At 42.3% G+C, this 19,170-nt stretch overlaps 7 protein-coding genes across 7 annotated transcripts; 1 reads left to right on the top strand and 6 right to left on the bottom strand.

The window, feature by feature from the left end:
- Positions 1 to 105: 105 nt before the first annotated feature.
- LOC308109271 (histone H2A) lies at positions 106 to 492 on the bottom strand (the record flags this gene model as incomplete). Its single annotated transcript, XM_080462733.1, has 1 exon — positions 106 to 492. One exon carries the CDS (start codon positions 490 to 492, stop codon positions 106 to 108), a length of 387 nt encoding a protein of 128 aa, XP_080318859.1.
- Positions 493 to 1,327: 835 nt separating this feature from the next.
- Positions 1,328 to 1,702, bottom strand: LOC308109741 (histone H2B 1/2-like; the record flags this gene model as incomplete). Its single annotated transcript, XM_080463542.1, has 1 exon — positions 1,328 to 1,702. The coding sequence occupies one exon, from the start codon at positions 1,700 to 1,702 to the stop codon at positions 1,328 to 1,330; it is 375 nt and encodes a 124-aa protein (XP_080319668.1).
- A 661-nt stretch (positions 1,703 to 2,363) lies between these two features.
- LOC308110491 (histone H4) lies at positions 2,364 to 2,675 on the bottom strand (the record flags this gene model as incomplete). The annotated part of the gene is made up of 1 exon (XM_080464800.1): positions 2,364 to 2,675. One exon carries the CDS (start codon positions 2,673 to 2,675, stop codon positions 2,364 to 2,366), a length of 312 nt encoding a protein of 103 aa, XP_080320926.1.
- A 754-nt stretch (positions 2,676 to 3,429) lies between these two features.
- On the bottom strand, positions 3,430 to 3,840 carry LOC308109865 (histone H3.2; the record flags this gene model as incomplete). The annotated part of the gene is made up of 1 exon (XM_080463676.1): positions 3,430 to 3,840. One exon carries the CDS (start codon positions 3,838 to 3,840, stop codon positions 3,430 to 3,432), a length of 411 nt encoding a protein of 136 aa, XP_080319802.1.
- Positions 3,841 to 4,874: 1,034 nt separating this feature from the next.
- LOC308109863 (histone H1-like) lies at positions 4,875 to 5,498 on the bottom strand (the record flags this gene model as incomplete). The annotated part of the gene is made up of 1 exon (XM_080463674.1): positions 4,875 to 5,498. The coding sequence occupies one exon, from the start codon at positions 5,496 to 5,498 to the stop codon at positions 4,875 to 4,877; it is 624 nt and encodes a 207-aa protein (XP_080319800.1).
- Positions 5,499 to 7,536: 2,038 nt separating this feature from the next.
- LOC308109869 (histone H2A) lies at positions 7,537 to 7,923 on the bottom strand (the record flags this gene model as incomplete). The annotated part of the gene is made up of 1 exon (XM_080463687.1): positions 7,537 to 7,923. The coding sequence occupies one exon, from the start codon at positions 7,921 to 7,923 to the stop codon at positions 7,537 to 7,539; it is 387 nt and encodes a 128-aa protein (XP_080319813.1).
- Positions 7,924 to 9,672: 1,749 nt separating this feature from the next.
- LOC308109855 (uncharacterized protein) lies at positions 9,673 to 18,356 on the top strand. The gene is made up of 9 exons (XM_080463666.1): positions 9,673 to 9,821; positions 10,862 to 11,209; positions 11,309 to 11,533; positions 12,443 to 12,790; positions 12,878 to 13,114; positions 13,953 to 14,225; positions 16,480 to 16,567; positions 16,677 to 16,734; positions 16,924 to 18,356. The coding sequence occupies exons 1-9, from the start codon at positions 9,767 to 9,769 to the stop codon at positions 16,987 to 16,989; spliced, it is 1,698 nt and encodes a 565-aa protein (XP_080319792.1). The 5' UTR covers positions 9,673 to 9,766; the 3' UTR covers positions 16,990 to 18,356.
- The last annotated feature ends 814 nt before the right edge of the window (positions 18,357 to 19,170 follow it).

Below are 19,170 nucleotides of genomic sequence, written 5' to 3' on the forward strand. Positions count from 1 at the left end.
TGCACCATGTTCTTTGCTCAATATGTTCAATAGGAGCTGATGTTCTTTGTGAGACATGCGTGGCTCTTAAAAGAGCCGTTGTGTTTCGTTGGTCAGTGTCCGAGTTTACTTGGCCTTGGTGGCCTTCTCGGTCTTCTTGGGCAGCAGCACAGCCTGGATGTTGGGCAGCACGCCGCCCTGAGCGATGGTCACTCCACCCAGCAGCTTGTTGAGCTCCTCGTCGTTGCGCACCGCCAGCTGCAGGTGACGGGGGATGATTCTGGTCTTCTTGTTGTCGCGGGCAGCGTTTCCAGCCAGCTCCAGGATCTCAGCGGTCAGGTACTCCAGCACCGCCGCCAGGTACACGGGAGCGCCGGCTCCCACACGCTGAGCGTAGTTTCCTTTACGCAGCAGCCTGTGGACACGACCCACCGGGAACTGGAGTCCTGCACGAGACGAGCGGGTCTTAGCCTTCGCTCTGGCTTTGCCGCCGGTTTTTCCTCTGCCGCTCATTTTTCCGGAGTGTTTGAAGAACAAAATATCAGTAAAACTGTGGCGTTGAGTGAACAGAGTCTGTCTTATATAGGGCAGAGCGCGCGAGCCAGTCCGTGACGCACCAATGAGAGAAGCAGTTTCAGTGACGCGCGCTCAGAGTCAGAGACATTTTGAATCAACTTTCCTCCAATCAGAAGCTCTCACTGAGGAGGGGGTGGATCAGGGTCTGGCTGGTCAAATAGAAAATAGAAATGTCAATTGAATACAAATAGCTTTAAATAATGAGATATATGTATTTGTAAATGTTTTTATGGACTCCTATGTCTACAATAAAGATGTTTATAGTTTATGTGGCTAATTACCCATGTCATTAAATGTCAATGTGTCCTACTTCCTTTAGAGCCGATTATTGTGATACACTTCCACCTGTTGCAATGTTGAGTCTTCAGGCTTGGTTGTCTCATTGTATTTGTTTGTGCATTTCACCTTTCACAATAACGTTTAAGACGAAAGTGTTCTTAAAATAGTTTATTGCTTCGAAAGGAAACTGAATGAGAAGCTTTTATTGTACCTTAATGCATCGCATGTTCTGCCGATATAAAATGTATTGACAGTATTCTAAATGTATCGTAATAGGGTATCAGACGGTAAAACTTGGCATGTTTGCGCTAAACCGTGTATATTATATATATATATATATATATACACACACACACACACACAAAGCAAGAGGTAGCAAACTCCCTCATTTTAGAAGTTTTAGTGGACAATTCTAATTCAATCATAAAGGAATCTCTCCAGATTAATTGGGTGGCTCTTAAAAGAGCCGTTGGGTTTGGATCAGCAGAGCTGTTTACTTGGAGCTGGTGTACTTGGTGACGGCCTTGGTGCCCTCAGACACAGCGTGCTTGGCCAGCTCACCGGGCAGCAGGAGACGCACGGCGGTCTGGATCTCCCTGGAAGTGATGGTGGAGCGCTTGTTGTAGTGAGCCAGACGAGACGCCTCGGAGGCGATGCGCTCAAAGATGTCGTTCACGAACGAGTTCATGATGCTCATGGCCTTGGACGAGATGCCGGTGTCGGGGTGGACCTGCTTCAGCACCTTGTACACGTAGATGGCGTAGCTCTCCTTCCTGGTCTTTCTCCTCTTCTTGCCTCCTTTGCCGGCGGTCTTGCTCACGGCTTTCTTAGAGCCCTTCTTGGGCGCAGGCTTGGCGGGTTCAGGCATCTTGATTCTTCGCAGATCAAACGGACACGGGGCTCAGGGAGACCTTCTTATAGAGGCTGCAAACAAAATATACTGTGCTGTTCCCTGCCTATGATTGGTTCAATTCCTCCTAGTTGAAGGGGGAGGGTCGTATTTCTGTGAGGAATTAATCTGACAGTTAGACTGCCCGCCAACTCCACGTGTGCGAAGACGCGGGAAAACAAAGAAATCAGTTGAATGAAACATTGAAAAGAGTATGTATTTCCACTGTATGGAAAGCATCAGTGGAGTGTTCCTCACCAACGCAGTAGGTGATTGAATTCTTGAGTGAGCTGGGATCTGTCAGTACTTCAGTGTTCACATGTCAGGAAAAAAACAAGATGGTCAGACAAATGAAATGATCATACAATATGGAAAGAGCAACTTTCAAACCAATGATTGAGGCTGATCTGTTGCCATGTGCCATTAAGTTCTCTAAAATTATAGTTAGATACTTTTGAACTGGTTACTTATTTGTAGTAAAGGACTGGATTGCAAGTGTGACTATATTGATGACTTATGACGATTGGTAACTATCGTTGACTACACACCAACCAAAACCCAATTCCTAGAATAATCTCTTTAAAATAGAGTGGTCGGCCCTAAAAAGGGCCTTTGGTTGTTGCGAGGATGCTGCAGCAGCTTAACCTCCGAAGCCGTACAGAGTACGTCCCTGCCTCTTGAGAGCATACACCACATCCATGGCGGTCACGGTCTTCCTCTTGGCGTGCTCGGTGTAGGTGACGGCATCACGGATAACGTTCTCCAGGAAGACCTTCAACACACCGCGGGTCTCCTCGTAGATGAGACCGGAGATCCGCTTCACTCCACCGCGGCGAGCCAGACGGCGGATAGCGGGCTTGGTGATTCCCTGGATGTTATCACGGAGAACTTTACGGTGACGCTTAGCGCCTCCTTTGCCGAGTCCTTTACCTCCCTTTCCTCTGCCGCTCATTTTCACTTCTGATAGTAGAACTACTGAATGAACACAATGCGTTTCTGACACGCATATATACACATCACATCTGAGGACGTAGGAGAAGACAGGGACTGAATTTACTTCTTTGGTGTTTCTTATTGGTTGAGCTCGATTTAGTACATGAGCGGCACAAAATAAAGTTTGATGTTTTCGCGCAGATCAATACTGTGAAAAGGTCAAAAACATCAAAATGCAATAATTGTAATATTCGCAAGAAGATAAGTTGATTATAAAAATACAATAGTGACAAGCAATGAAAATCAAGTTATTTCAATACAAAGCACATTTAACAGTACATTTCTCAGTCATTCAGGGCAAAAGTGCACAAATCACTATAAAACGTTTGTTCTATGATGCAACTCCAAACATTGTAAAATTCAGAATGTATAACCTGGGGGCAAAGTATGTGCAACTTTTATTTAAATAGAATCGGACACAAGGATGATTCGTTCTTATAATTTTTGTGATTGCGCACATGCTTTGCACTTGTGAAATGAAATGTGATTTGTAATACATGAACGCTCATGACTACCCAGACAGCCATCAAGTTGCTTTATCCCAGGATCAGAAGCATTTTAAATATACGATGTGCTTCCACAAAACGTATCCTAAGGATTATTTGATTAATATTGGTTTCTGGGAAATACATCCGCTGAAATGTGAGGAAGCAGCTCTCTGACAAAGTAGTGGCTCTTAAAAGAGCCGTTGTGGTTTTTTTCCGACTGAAGCTTTAAGCTCTCTCTCCACGGATGCGGCGGGCCAGCTGGATGTCTTTGGGCATGATAGTGACCCTCTTGGCGTGGATGGCGCACAGGTTGGTGTCCTCGAACAGGCCCACCAGGTAAGCCTCGCTGGCCTCCTGCAGAGCCATGACAGCAGAGCTCTGGAAGCGCAGGTCGGTCTTGAAGTCCTGAGCGATCTCTCGCACCAGGCGCTGGAAGGGCAGCTTGCGGATCAGCAGCTCGGTGGATTTCTGGTAGCGACGGATCTCTCGGAGAGCCACGGTACCGGGCCTGTAACGGTGAGGCTTCTTCACTCCGCCAGTGGCCGGGGCGCTTTTGCGGGCAGCCTTGGTGGCCAGCTGCTTCCTGGGAGCTTTGCCTCCAGTAGATTTACGGGCGGTCTGCTTGGTACGAGCCATTCTTTCTGCTTTCTCTGTGTAAAGACAAGTGGAGTCAGAGCGGAGACTCGCTGCTCTTAAGCAGTGAGACCAGCTGGGACACCGTGACGTCACTCAGTCTGATTGGTCAGCAGCGTCACGAGGAGAAGCCCCAGCTGAGACTGAGCTGCTGATTGGAGGACAGTCAGTTGAAAGAGCCGCGTAAAGTGAGAGCAGCTCTCCCTCTGCTGCAAGCTGCTGCTGTGTGATGAACAAACTAAAGTGAAAATCATTTCTGGACACGCTGTGTTTACTTCAGAACAGTTATGTGCAAAATTAACTCAGGAAAGGAACTGAAATCTTCAGTGTTTGTTTTGTGGAGAAATAAAAGGAATAATGTCAATTGTTTGCAGTGAAAACTGATAAAGTGTCCATTTAGAAATATATTGAATTGGCCTGTAAACGACGTTCAGCTAAATTTGATGCAAGTCTTTATTTTGTGAGGATATAGAAGTGACTTGTGTAAGTACATAGACACAATGGTAATAAAAAAAAAACATCCGTTTCCTAAGCACAGTGAAAGTTCCAACCTAAAATCTTAAAATAGTTTTTCATTCCACTTTATATTCACTCTGCTAATGTAGTGGCTAGAAGTAATCATTCAATCCGTTGATACAAGAAAGAACGAGGCTGCTCTCCAGCTCTGCACCAGATTTAAGGACCAGCCTGCCAGAAAATGTTCATGCATGTTCAAAACGTTTCTTTAACTATTGTCCCCTTTGTAGTTGATGTGTATTTCTTTGTCTGTACATTGAGGGGAGATTCAAAGTACTTTACTGTACACAAAGTGCTGGATAATATTTCATTTGGAGAATTATTTTTAAAGCCCTAAATGAGTTTAGACAGCTGGAACCAGTCATCAGAACAAGTAGCACCGATTTGTTGTAAAAAGTAGTCACATGGAGGAACCATGATAGTGTGCAGTGTAGCAGGAATAGTGATCAGGACTGATCTCTTTACTGAAGCTGTGGTGGCTCTTAGAAGAGCCTTTGCTGAGTGTTGGTTGGAGTGAGAGCTCACTTCTTCTTGGCTGCCGTCTTCTTGGCTTTGGGTTTAGCAGCCTTCTTTGCAGGGGCTTTCTTGGCTGCAGGTGCTTTCTTTGCTGCGGGGGCCTTCTTCTTCATCACCTTCTTGGGGCTCTTGGTGGCCTTCTTGGGGCTCTTAGCTGCGGGTTTCTTGGCCGCTGCGGGTTTCGCGGCCTTCTTGGGAGACTTCTTAGCAGCTGCTGTCTTCTTGGCTGCTGCCTTGGGCTTTTTAGCTGCTACAGCTTTCTTGGCGGCGGGCTTCTTGGCTTTAGGAGCCGCTTTCTTTGCGGGCTTGGCGACCTTGGTGTCGGGCTTCTTGCTCATCTTGAAGGAGCCGGAGGCCCCGGTCCCCTTGGTCTGGACCAGAGTCCCCTTGGCCACCAGGCTCTTGACGGCGGTCTTGACGCGGGCGTTGTTCTTCTCCACATCGTAGCCTTCGGCAGCCAGATTCTTCTTGAGGGCGGCCAGCGACACGCCGCTCCGCTCCTTGGAAGCGGCCACAGCTTTCACGATGAGCTCGCTCACGCTGGGGCCGGCCTTCTTCGGGACGGACTTCTTCTTGGCGGCCTTCGGCTTTGCCGGAGCGGCAGCGGCGGCTGGAGCGACTTCTGCCATTCTTCTAAATAACAAGCTGAGATTTCTAGTCGACAAACAACGAGAGTCCGAGCGCAGATGAAAATCTCCGAGCAGCAGGCGGGACTTAAACACACCATGAGAACCGTGGAGACTCAACCCAGTTCCCGGCTTCTGTGTGCAGGCTGAACGGTGTCACTTGTGTTTTCTGTGCGGAGAAAAAAGAGTTTCAAATGACTTTGTGAGCATCGCTGCAGACTGAAACTGAAGGAGCCCACAGCGGACTGCTGTCTCTTCATGTTCAGCTCACATTCACTCCTCAGGATCTCTGCAGTTCCTTACTGGAGCCTTCAAAAGTCACACATTCAGCCCGGAACTCAGCGCTGCTCAGCGACTTGTGCCTCTCTTTTCTACAAAAAAATACTTTCACACGCAGTAATTAGCCACCAAAACACACTTTACAGCTTCAGCACACGCTTTTCCACAGAGTCCGAGCAGAAACTTTCCACCGCTGATGAGCACTTTGTGGTAAAGTGATGATTTTGTAGGAGCAGCAAACACACTGATGGAGGCGGAAGCAGAGCGCAGCCAGCTCGTTTCTGACATCAGCTGTAGGGAGAGCTCATTCAGATTATTACTTTAAACATTTAATTTCGACAGGAATAAGAACTCAAAGCGAATACCACATTGTTGTCAACGTGATCATTTTGGGGTTTAACATAAGACAATAAACAAGAAAAACAAAGCTTGATTATTAGTGTTGAAGGAATTAAGCTGGTTGTGTTCACAGTACAACATCAAATCCCTCTTTTAATATTGGAATAGATTCAATCTGTGTTGAATGGTTTTGAGTTAATGATGGTGAAATCTTAGTTAATTTCTTCCCTCTGAACTGTTTAGTTTAGCTTTAGTTTATTTACTTAGGGTTAACACAAATGGTGCAAGGAGGGGGGTTAATGGACATTAATATTTCTTGTTTAACTTTATTAAAACCGTTTCATTCTGTGCCTAATAGTGTCTGTGTGGCACCATGTCACAGAATTTCCCTGAGGGATTAATAAAGTGATCGATTTCTGAATAATAATCGTCTCTGGTCACACATTATTCTGCAGTCATAATCAAGCAGCCAAAGTTAAGGACAGATTTTTTATTTTTTTGTAAAAGTAATCCTGATTGTTGGATAAAGAGTTACTATATGAAGAACTGTTTGACATCTAAGATCATCACCAAGGACAGCTCTGAATCATCTACCTGAGCCCAAAGATAGAAATGTGTCACCTGCAACATGTTTACCCACTCAATCCAGTGTCACTGAGTTCAGATTATGTGGAGCATAATCCCTCTCCAATTGATCAGGGTATGTTCTCCTCATCCCACGTGGTTTCTGCTTCAAAACCCAGTTGTGAATGAATTTGCTCTTTATCAGTTACAATGTAGCATCATGCTGAGGTGTTCTGGAAGACATTGCTAAGATTCACAACAGAGGCCCTGCAGGAGGAAACATTGTATCAATGTCTAATACCAGCGCAATGACAGATACTTTGTTTCACTTCCTCTCCTGCAGGCTGCTCCATCCTCAACACTTCCTAAATTACAAACATTAAAATATATGGGAGAAAATTGTTTTACTATTTGAACTCTATTAGTATTTTCCATTTACCTATAAACTTTTACCAAATTATGAGGTTCAACTAATAATCCAAAGGGAAAATCATAAAAAAACACTGAAATCCGAATTAATTTTCATGACCTGTCAATTTAAATGCATTAACCTTAATTATTGAAAGTATCAGTGATACTGGTCCTGTATTTACTTGGTATCAGATTGATACCAACTCTTGCAGTATCGCACACCATTACACGAAATACTGGATATTTGACAGCCGCCAACAGACAGTGCGGACGTTTGATTTCATTTTTGAAATTACATAGAATGCAGCAATAAGGTGAAGATGTAGCTCGTCTCTCTACACCAATTAATTCTGCTCTTAAGAGTCAGTGTTGAGAGGATTTGTTGCCGTTTGTGAGACATGCGTGGCTCTTAAAAGAGCCGTTGTGTTTAGTTGGTCAGTGTCCGAGTTTACTTGGCCTTGGTCGCCTTCTCGGTCTTCTTGGGCAGCAGCACAGCCTGGATGTTGGGCAGCACGCCGCCCTGAGCAATGGTCACTCCACCCAGCAGCTTGTTGAGCTCCTCGTCGTTGCGCACCGCCAGCTGCAGGTGACGGGGGATGATTCTGGTCTTCTTGTTGTCGCGGGCAGCGTTTCCAGCCAGCTCCAGGATCTCAGCGGTCAGGTACTCCAGCACCGCCGCCAGGTACACGGGAGCGCCGGCTCCCACACGCTGAGCGTAGTTTCCTTTACGCAGCAGCCTGTGGACACGACCCACCGGGAACTGGAGTCCTGCACGAGACGAGCGGGTCTTGGCCTTCGCTCTGGCTTTGCCACCGGTCTTTCCTCTGCCGCTCATTTTTCCAGAGTGTTTAACGAGTTGAACAAAGTCTGTGCTATATAAGGGCGGAGAGCGCGAGCCAGTCTGTGACGCACCAATGAGAGAAGCAGCTTCCAGCAGACTGACCCGCGCTCAGCGTCAGAAACACTTTGAAGCAACTTTCCTCCAATCAGCAGCTCTCACTGAGGAGGGGGCTTCTCCTCGAAGCACTGCTAAACTCACTTATCACGTTTTACCACTGTGGGCATGTGGCTCCAGGCGAAATTGAACATATTAGTGTGAAGAACATCACACTGAAACATCTCTGGTCCCGTAAACAATACATACCTTCACAATCTGCCCAATAAATGTGAGCGATGGAAATTAAAAACTTTATTTTTCAAATACAATTTGGGGTCAAATAGACTGCAATAGGCAGGGTGCATGGACAACTTGTCAACAAAACTGCAACCCTGGACAACTTGTCCATGTGGTTCCGGACATCTAGAACCAACACATTTTTTCAGCATTATTGATTTGAAGGATTTCAAAGTATATTTGGAAGGATTATTAAGTATATTAGACACAAAAACACAAGATATATATTTCATTAAGAATATTCACAGTCAAATTTATGTTTTGAGACAATATTGGAATATTTATACCATGTAGAAAGTTTGAGTTTGCAGGAAACATATAACATCCAATCCAACTTTATTTATGAAGCAGTTTAAAATAACCACAGAGATCCCCCCCCCCCCCCCCCCCCCAAAAAAAAAAAAAAAAAACAACCAACAACAACAACAATCAAACAAACAACACATTAACCTCCTCCACCAGCTCGGACTCCTTCTGCCCCAGTGAGGTGACATTCAATGTCCCGACAGCCAGTTTCTGCAGCAGGGGCCCAGACGCCACATGGCTGCCAGCTCTTTCACACAGTGGCCAAGACTCTAACAACCACCAAAGTTCCATTTTGTTATTCTTTATTGTAGAGAAAATATGTTTTGGGGTGTTTTTTGAAATACATGATGAATTCCAAAATACATAAAGTGGCATTTATTTCGTTAAAATACTAAACTCAGATAAGATATTGATGTACCATGATCTGTTCAGGGGTTTTTGCGTGTATATTTGTGGCCAAGAGAAACACAAGAGAAACTGAAAAATGTACTGTGAGTGTGAGTTTGACATGTGAGAGCTAAAGACAGTGGGTTTTCTTTCAAATACTAAAGCGGAAGAATCCTTAAAAAAAAAAATGCACGACACAAACCTGAACACATCCAAAATGATCATGGAATAGTTTTTAAAATTGTCCAAACGTGACTAGGGAGCGCATAAGGGCTCCACAAAGTGACAGTCTGCACTTTAACTTCCTGTTTTACTTCAAGTTGCATTCACACCTTGTACGTGTTTATTATAATGAGACCACAGATTATCAGCTCTGACACTTCGTTCGTTCGTTCATTCAAAAGATGAATTAATTCAACATCTGATTTTTATCAACAAACTTTTAATCTGTAGCTGGTATAACATGCTGAGAAAATAGCTCAGGTTCAGACAATTCTAGTATAAAAACCATCAATTATTGAGCAAATTCTGCAAAAACCCCAAACCTCACAACGACTTGACTTCATGAGAATAAAGATAAGACTGTGTGAAAAACACGAGTAAGGATAAGTTCCTCATTTCAGCTCAGGGCTTTGGTGTCCATCTATACTTGTGTGAAGAGGAAGGAAGACATTTTAATGCAACTGCCTCTTTTCTGTAAAAACACAGTTTCCAACCACAAACCAAGGTGCAAACTCTACACCCTCCTCTTGTCATGTTAACTTGTCTGGAGTGACCACTGTGTTGCAGTATTCCAAGGGAAGCAGCAGCTATGAGTGGATCTCCAGCAGTGAGAGGATGTCTTGTCCTTCTTCTCTCTTTACCAGGTATCTTCACTTTTATTTGTATTTATATTGAAGTTCAAGCTGCTGTGCAATGTGATGCATATCCTGCAACATCGGACATTTATATTTCTTTTTCTTTGAATGTCTGATGACCTTCAGAGAATTATTACCAGACATGAACAGAGTCCTGGAAATGTGCAGCTGCTGTCACTTTGCTGAGCCGTTAAACTCTCCTGGGCCATTTCTGTTAAATAAAAAAAAAAATGTAATAGTTTTAAACATTTTGTGATAATTTTGGCTGTGTTAAAGCTTGTGGCATATATTTAAATATGAATAATATCTCTCTCTCTCTCTCTCTCTCTCTCTCTCTCTCTCTCTCTCTCTATATATATATATATATATATATATATATATATACATATAATATTTAAAAACGTTTTTAAAGACCTTATCTTCGGTGTAGCCAAAAATTCAAGCTAAAAATTTTTTAAAAAACAAAGAAAACAAAACTGCAATCAAATCTGTATGTAAAGGTCGTTTGTCTCTCTGCGTCTCAGAACTCATGACTAAAACTTCAGTCTTGTCCTGGTTGAGCTGTAAAAACTTATCTAACGTCCACAATGTGATATCTGAGATAAAAAAACAACAACAACAACAACATGTGTTTCCATTCGTCACTCTTTCTCCATACATGTTTTCACAAATCCACTATCAGAGTCAAGATTTGGCACTGATGCGATTCAAATCTGCATATTAATATTAAAAATGTGAGTTAATATGATCATTTTTACACTTTTAATTCCTCATTCCAGACTGAACCCTTCGGTGGGCGGTTTCTGTCCACCAGCCTATATTTGACAACCCTGATCTAGAAGATATCGATTGTAGAAGTTGAAAGAAGAAATGATCCAGTGTGAAGAATATTAGAAGAAGAAAATACAGATAATAGTGAAGCAGCATTACTTGAAAACAGACTTAGATCCAGTAACGATGAAGATATTTGAGTGTAAATGTGAGTTTCTGTGCCCTCCTGCTGTTGTGAATGTGCTGTCTCTGTGTTTTCTGGTGTCTCTGGGTTCCAGTGGTCCAGGGTGGCAGTGACTGGAAAGTGACCTACTCCTCCACTCAGATCTGTGCCTCACAAGGAGCCACTGTGAGAATCCACTGCACCTACGAACATCCACACATTTCTAATCTAAACGCCAGAACTTACTGGTTTACTAAAGTTGACCACAAAGGAGAACCTGTGGATCTGCAAACAGAAGAAGAGAACAGGAGTCGAATGTCGTACGATTGTTCTTCGAAGAGCTGCAAACTCACAATCAGAGACTTGAGAGAGACTGACTCAGCAGTTTACAAGTTCAGGTTCATCACCGACCAACCAGGTGGAACGTTTACTGCTCAAACTGGAGTGGATTTGTCCGTCACAGGTTCATGTTTTCATTGATTTCAAATCTTCAGCATGTGCAGATCAATATAACGTGTGTTTGCATGTTCCTCTGATGACGGTTCCTCTTTTGTTTCCACAGAACCAAATTTAACAGTGAAGATCATCTCAACACCAACAACCTCTACAGCAACTGTACAATGTACCAGCAGGTGTTTATTACCTGACAGTCCCACCTACGTCTGGTACACAAATGGAGACAAAATCAGCTCAGCAAGCAGCTCTGAATATTCTGGCCCCTTTTACTTTGACGACAGTGTTTCCTGTGCTGTGAAAAGACACGAAGCTGCAGTTTCACCTACAGTGTGTGAGTTTCCTCTGTCTTCTCTCACCACAGTCTATAACATCACCACATCACAGCTTTATACACAAATACTTTCAAAGTAACAGTCAGATAAGAGGGCGGGGAAACAATTGTGACATTCATATCATTTTTCAATATCGATGATTTGTGTCTTTGATATTTTAGACCAAAAACTTGTGTTTGCTCACTTTATCCTGAAAGAAATGTTGTTCACTTATTTAAACCGAAAATGACACTGCTTATAAAGCTTATATATTGTTTATATAAAAGTTTGCCACATCAGAACTATAGCTTATGTTTAATTTATAGAATTTAGCAACGATAATTCAGAACTAAAGACATTTTGTTTAACTGTAAGAGGTTTTAGCTGTTTTATGTCACTTTCTAACTGATTGAATTGTTTGAGCTGTTTTATCGGTTTAGACTCTTTTTAAGAAAAATGTGATTTGTAATTTGAGCAAATGTATCTGTTTTTTTCTTTTCCAAGGTTCTTTCTTTATTTTTATTTTTGTTTTTGATAAATGTATTTGGTTACTATTTTAACTGGAAAAACTGCATTTTTGATTATCCCAAATATTTGGAATGACACAAATAAATTTATGGCACATGCATTGTACAAACATTAATAATTTGATAATATTAATATATTGTGTTTGTTGTGTGTCATCTGAATCAGTGAGGCTCTGCTTCTCATGTCTCCTCTGATTGGACATCCATCTAAATCTTAATATTTTAATGTGAAACTTTGGCATTGAACTGATACCTGCAGTTCATCACACTCAGTGTGTGGGAGTTGACAACACTGCAAACTTCTGAACTCATGACCACACTGAGCATTTTAATACGGGACAAAATGGATTCTCACTTGTTCTAACATGCTACATCTGTGTCCCCTATTTTTTTATTTTCCAGGTGCCCATCGTAATAATTACTGTTCTAGAGTGATTTACAATGAGAGGAGAATCTGTGCCTTCATCAGATCAACCGTTGATCTTTCTTGCACTTTCTACACTGAAAAAAGAAACCCCAGTCTATCTGTATACTGGTTCCGTTCTGAAAGCAACGAGCCAAACCGCTCCAAGGACCTGAGAGAAGATGTCAGATATCTGAATCGTGTCCATTTCTCTGATAAGTCGAGAGTCCACACTTTAAAAATCGCTGACTTGAAAGAGAGTGACTCAGCAGAATATCGCTTCACATTTGAAGCAGATCTTTTCAAATGGGGGACTGATTTACCTGGAACAACGCTGACTGTCACAGGTAACAATGAGCACTAACAACACAAACACTGGGGGTGTTTTCACTGATGACTCACCGTCACTGTGATCATCACTGGTTCATGTACAGATCTGCAGGTGCAGGTGAGCAGACTCTCTGGCAGCCAGACGGACACCTACGCTGAGCTGCAGTGTCACAGCAGCTGCAGTCCTCCTGGGAATCTCTCCTACTTCTGGTTCATCAATGGAAGAGTGATCAGCTCCATCAATTCAAAGACGTACAGCGGCTGGGTTCGTGTCAGGGACAACATCTCATGTGCTGTGGGGGAAAATCCTCAACATCTGCATTGCAGCTCTCCTGCAGTGTGTGAGTTTCCATCATTGTGTAGCAGAAGCGACACTGTGACCTCCTGGACGGGTCAAACACAACCACACACACTCACATTCACACACACTGGCAGTTCAGGGACACCAGGTAGTTTCAAATTCATGTTTTTAGACTGTGGGAGGAAAGTGGAGGACCTGGATCACATGCACGGGGAGAATATGCACGCTCTTATTTTACTTTTGGAAAATATTTGAATTTTCTTACGATGCTTTATATATAAAACACTCTAAAATACCACAGGGGTTTTTACACAAACTACGTAAAGAATAAAACACTGAGAAATATAAAAACAAAGGCATGAAATATAGTAAAATACTGAGATTGCAGATAAAATGATCATTTCACACAGTGTTATAGTAAAAGTCGAGATGAAGCAGCTGGTTTCATTTCAAGTTGAAGAAAAAAGTTTTTTTAAATGGTGATAATTATTTTTTGTTTTTATAAAAATATGCACTGCCACAACGGCAAAAGTTAAAGTCACATAGTGGCACAGTGCTGCAGTGGTTGGCACTGTCGTCTCACAGCAAGACTGCCTGTGGTTCAATCTGCCCTTTCTGTGTGGAGTTTGCATGTTCTCCCTGTGTGTGCGTGGATTTCCTCTGGGTACTCCAGTCAATTCGGGACGGAATTAACCCTCTGGCAATTAATACAGTGCTATAATAAATAAAATAAATCCCTGATTTTGTAACCACAGTGTTTTGGCCTGGTATTGATCCAGCAGGAGCAGTCTGCTGAAACAAATTCTAATCTATTCTAATTCTAATCACAACAATGTTCTTCCACAGTTGCTCATCATAATCCTTTTTTTATTTTCCAGATGTTCTAGAGCGTCCCTCAGTGTCAGTCAGTCCCTCTGGTGAGATCGTGGAGGGAAGCTCAGTGACTCTGACCTGCAGCAGTGATGATAACTCAACAGCTGAGTACAGCTGGTACAAGGACAATGAATACTTATCAAATGCATCAGGACAAAACTTCACCATCACTGACTTCAGACCTGAACACAGTGGAAATTATCGCTGCGAGACCCAGAACAGCAAAGGACGACAGATCTCCACCTCACATGTGATAATATCTTCAGCAAACAAAGCAGGTAAGTCATTTTAATAACCTCCACCGACTGTAACCACTGTATTAAAGACGGTCAACTGGCTTCACATGGTCTTGATAGTTAAACAATCCTGCAATCGCTATTGCAAACAGTTAATCAGCTTACATTTACATTCACCTACAAGATGGAAATAAACTATTTCACTTGTACTTTTCAAAGCTTTCCTGCTTTGCAGCTTTTCTTCACAACTGCCTTAAACTTTTGCGCTGTGCTCCATCCCACTACCTCTGTGCTGAAAACTAATACTTGATCACAGTAAGCGGTGGAATTACGCTATTTGAATCACTGGAGTTCAGCTGCAGTTTTCAGTTTGCGGTGCACACAAACTGTTTCAGATAAAAGAAAAAAGCGATTTACAACTTTTTATTGGATGTGTATCTAATGTGTAAATAGTATTATTGGAGTGTGATGTGTCACACCAGCTGAGCTGTCAGCACTGTGTCGGACGGTGTAATAATTCATTCACTGGAGGTTTTGCTGGAGGTGGACAACACTTAAGATCAACTTAATTGCAGTTGTTATGGTTAAAACAGCAGCAGGCACATTTCTTTCATGTCCATAAACCTCCTTTGGTCCAGTCTGCACACTGCAAACTTCATGTCATGACTTAGTTTAAAGTTAAAGTGCTGAGAGCTCACATGAGTGTGGTAAGACCGTGGAGAGCAGTTTTTGCTTTGATCCGTCCTCACAGATTCTCCTATTTTCGCCCAGCCGATAAAAGACAGCCAAAATCTTTGACGTTCCGACTCCATTGGAACTATGAAAAACTTCAGCTCTACATTCTTTAAGGCTTTTGCTGAACACCCATTAATGCAACAACTCCTGAGCATACTGATAAAACTAAGAGAAATTTAGTTTTCCGAGAGCTGAGAGAGCCGACGACTATTGTTTTCCCCCAAACATATATGGCGGCCAACGTTGCCCGGGAGGGACTTCACCATGTTCCCGGATGTCCGACTTCTCAAATGCAGGAGAAAGCAAAGGAAAGAGCGAGAGGGAGGGGAAAGAAATATTTTACCTGCAGTTTTTACAGTTTGACTCCTGGTCAGCCAACATGACAAGCTGTTGTTGTGCTGCACAGAATTACTTTTTCTCGTAGTTAAATTCAGCTTTACAAAGTGTTCAAACAACTTTCTCTTTCTCCAATTTCTAAGGTAAAATGTTTTTTCCAATTGTGAAGCGGTTTTCTGCTGCTCTGCAGCCGGGTGGGGCTGCTCATGTGACCAACGGTTAGAGAGTAAAAAAAAACGGATCTAAACAAAACTGCATTAATTTTTTAAACAAGTTAAATTCACACATTCATTTTGGAAGTACTAAAACTTTTTCATGCCACACTTTTGTCCTTTTTATGTGTTAAAAAAATTACGTTTTGCTTATGTGGCACTCTTCCACCTCATTAGCAGTCCCAAAGCGCTTTACACTGTTAATCACATCCACCCATCAATGGAGGCGACTACCATGCAAGGCACTTAGTCCATCCAAGGACACCTCAGTGGAGATGGGCGTTAAACCAGCGACCTTCTGATTTGGAGACAACCGCTCTACCAACCACCCTAAAAAAAACGAACAAACCTGAAGGTCATATATCACATAAAATCCTGATGACCCTTGTTTTTGAAATGTGACAAAATGTGGAAAAGTTCAAGAATCAACACTGTTGCAAGTGTCAGGCCACAACAGCTTAACAAGCATGACAATATCTTTTGTCATGTAGAGTTTGATCATTTAAAAAAAAAAAAAAAAAGGTTTGGAACAAAATCAAATTAAAAGAATAAAAAAGTCAAATTAAAAATCTGTGTAAATGAGAGTATTCTCCTCCAGATCCTCCAAAGCTTCCCATTGGTTCAGTGAGTCCTTCTGGAGCGATAACTCTAACCAGAGAAATTACACCGGATATTTACAGGATGAAGACACAACTGAAGCATCTGGACAGATTTGAACTATTGTTAACTTTAGACGTGAACACAGTCACAATTATTCCTGTGAGGCTCACAACAGCCGAGGAAGACAGACCTCCAAACTTTTAACTTTAAACTGTTGTAACAAGTAAACACTGAAGCTGGTCTGAATAAATTGGGTCACTGATGAAAAGACAATAGTGAGACAATGTTTTGTAAACTTAAGAAACCTGATTGTTTCAGAGACTGATGAGACTAAAATAGACAGAATCATCTGGTAAACTTGTTTCTTGATCGATTCTCACTTCTGAGACTGAACTCCTTGATTTGTTCTTTAGGGACGTCATTAAAGATGATGAATATCATCCGGCTGATTCTGGTGGTTCTGATGCCGATTGCTCTGGCCGTCCTGTGTCTTTGGATGAAGTAAAACAATACAACAATATTTATTTTCATCTTCTTGCACAGATCTTGAGTTTTGAAGTCACAACTTCATATAAACAAAATATGCAAATTGTTGTTTGCTTCAATCTAGAAAGAAGAAATCCCGGAGCTCACAAACTGAAAACAATGAAGGTGTAGAGATGATCAAGGTGAGATGTCCTGGTGACAATATTTCTTTTAAATAAATTACAGGAAGTGTAACAGCAAGATGGAAGGGATAAGCTCATGCATTGATTTCAAACCAAATAATCTGTACAGATCTAGAATGTTTTCAGTGATGATATGTTGGTGAATCAAAGTGTTGAATTGAATTTCACCTTTTCATCTTTCCTCATCAGCTGGACTCTCATCCTGTTTATGAGAACACTGAAGACTTGGAGACCGACGGTCAAGAGGATCAGTAAAGTCCAGTCAGCTGAGCCAAGTTTTTTCAAAAACAATGCTCCACTCAAAGCTAATGATGCTCTTGAAATACCAACGTCCCCCAGTTTAATGTGCCTGTTGTTGGTAACGAGGGCAAACTACAGGTAGACTTGTTCCGCAGGTGTTCACATAGCCTGACCCCTCGTTGATGCCTCGATACGGTCAACAAAACCAGCCATTGCAGGATCCTTCATGTTGTTTCTCAGGACTCCATCCCGACTTCAGTCCGGCCCTCCTGGATACTCCAGCACCTTCTTTACAAGTCCTGTTCAACATTTGCTGAGACTTAGAAGGAGATCTATAAAAGCAACAAAAACCATCTGACTTTTTTCTCACTGCAAGTAGATCCGTCAAGATCCTCAACTCCTGATCCCTTATTGTGTCCGCAAAGAGAATACTACCAAAAGATTCCAGTTTTCAGATGTACACACAGTTATTGCAGTATGTACCACCATCAATATATCTGCCAGCACTTCATGTTTACTTTGTTTGTCTTGTTAGTGAAGTTGAGCAACATTTTTAGTCTATATAGTACAATTGTTCACTTCAGTAATACATTTCTTACAAGAACTTATCATTACTTATTCCTGCACCATACTAGAAATATACAGCATCTTGTTGACCCACATAAGATATGAATCACTTCATCATCTGTGACTTAATGACTCAGGATTTCAGCTTTTATAAAGTTCAAATACTGGACAATGTTGTACAAGTGTGAATAATACCTATTCGATGTTGAATTACCAATTTTCTCAACATCTGTTAGTTGATTTTAAAAAGATCTACAGAATATGGTCGGGGTGGGGAGCTGCTGCCTTGCCTCGCTCCTCCTGGGTGGGCGTTGGGGGGCCTTGGGGGTGGCGGGCGCTGAGCCTCTGGGTCTCCGGGCTTGCAGCCTTTCTGGGCGTTGCGTCCTGTGGCCCTTGACCTGGGGTGGTGACGGTCTGGGGAGCCCCGCCCCACCTGGACCGGACCTCAGGCCTCTTTTGGTAGCTCCACCTGCATGGGTGAAAATCGCTCCGACTCTTGACAAGACCCACAGACGTGCAGAATCCCCCCAGGACTCACTGGGCGTAGTTGGAAAACACTGGTTAGTTATATCTGTCATCTTGGTGGAGATCTAGACCACCGGTCCCATTGTAGACCTAACACTTAGTAATTTTAGAATTTCATTATTCTTACGTGCTTTAACTTTTTTTTTTTAATACCAGTTCTTTAACTTTTTCCACCAATCCTTTATTACTTCCTCATCCTGCTGTGATGTTTCATTACACCAGAGGTATTAAATTCAACCCATTAGTTTTAAACAGGAGGTTTACCAAATAAACAGGCAGCAAAGAATGACAACGTTTCAGTTTACTGATTCATTATTCTCAGCAAAGTGTCATGTTCTGTGATGGTACCAGACTTTGTTTTTGTGATTTCTCTCAAACACGGACATTTGTATAGACAGATGACCAAGTTAAATTTTTTTTAGGGTGACTGCCAATTCTAAAACTACCAAGTCCCAGGAGAATATGGACTGGGAGTCATCACCAGTGGCTTATTTTGCTATGGGTGAAGAGCATATTGAAATGAGGGTGTCATGTAAACAGGGCCAATGTGTTTTACTACGTGGCTCGTGTCTGCTGGTAAAAAAAAAGCTGTATGTCAGCCGATTCTGATGTGGAGTTGGATGGAGGGACAAGGGTGGTTGCAGAATTGTGGTCATATATTTCTCTTTTAGCACACACTGGACTAACACCGGTCATTTCACGCACACCTTAGCGCAACCGGACAACAATAAACTACACTTCCCGAAACAACTCCATTTCCCACAATGCAATTGTCTTTTAAAGTGACTGGCTAAGCATGTAACAACATATAGCAAAATTACAGATTGTAGCAATTGTGTTTGCTCTGGATCACCACCTAAATGTACTGGGCTCTGCCTTTGATCAAAATGCATCTGTGTATCAATTTACATGAAGATCAGCTCAGTAGTTTTTGAGATATCTTGTTAGCAGACAGACATGGTGATTTTATAACTTCCTTGGCGGACATAAATTTTGCACAAATTATTTATCATTAAGTTACTGACGACAGCATGAGGCAGATACCCACACAGTAACAATATTTATTTTCATGTTTTCACAACAAACACGATCCAAAGGCCTTAA

The sequence above is a fragment of the Lipophrys pholis genome (assembly GCF_963383615.2).
Source record: "Lipophrys pholis genome assembly, chromosome: 5".
NCBI lineage: Eukaryota > Metazoa > Chordata > Actinopteri > Blenniiformes > Blenniidae > Lipophrys > Lipophrys pholis.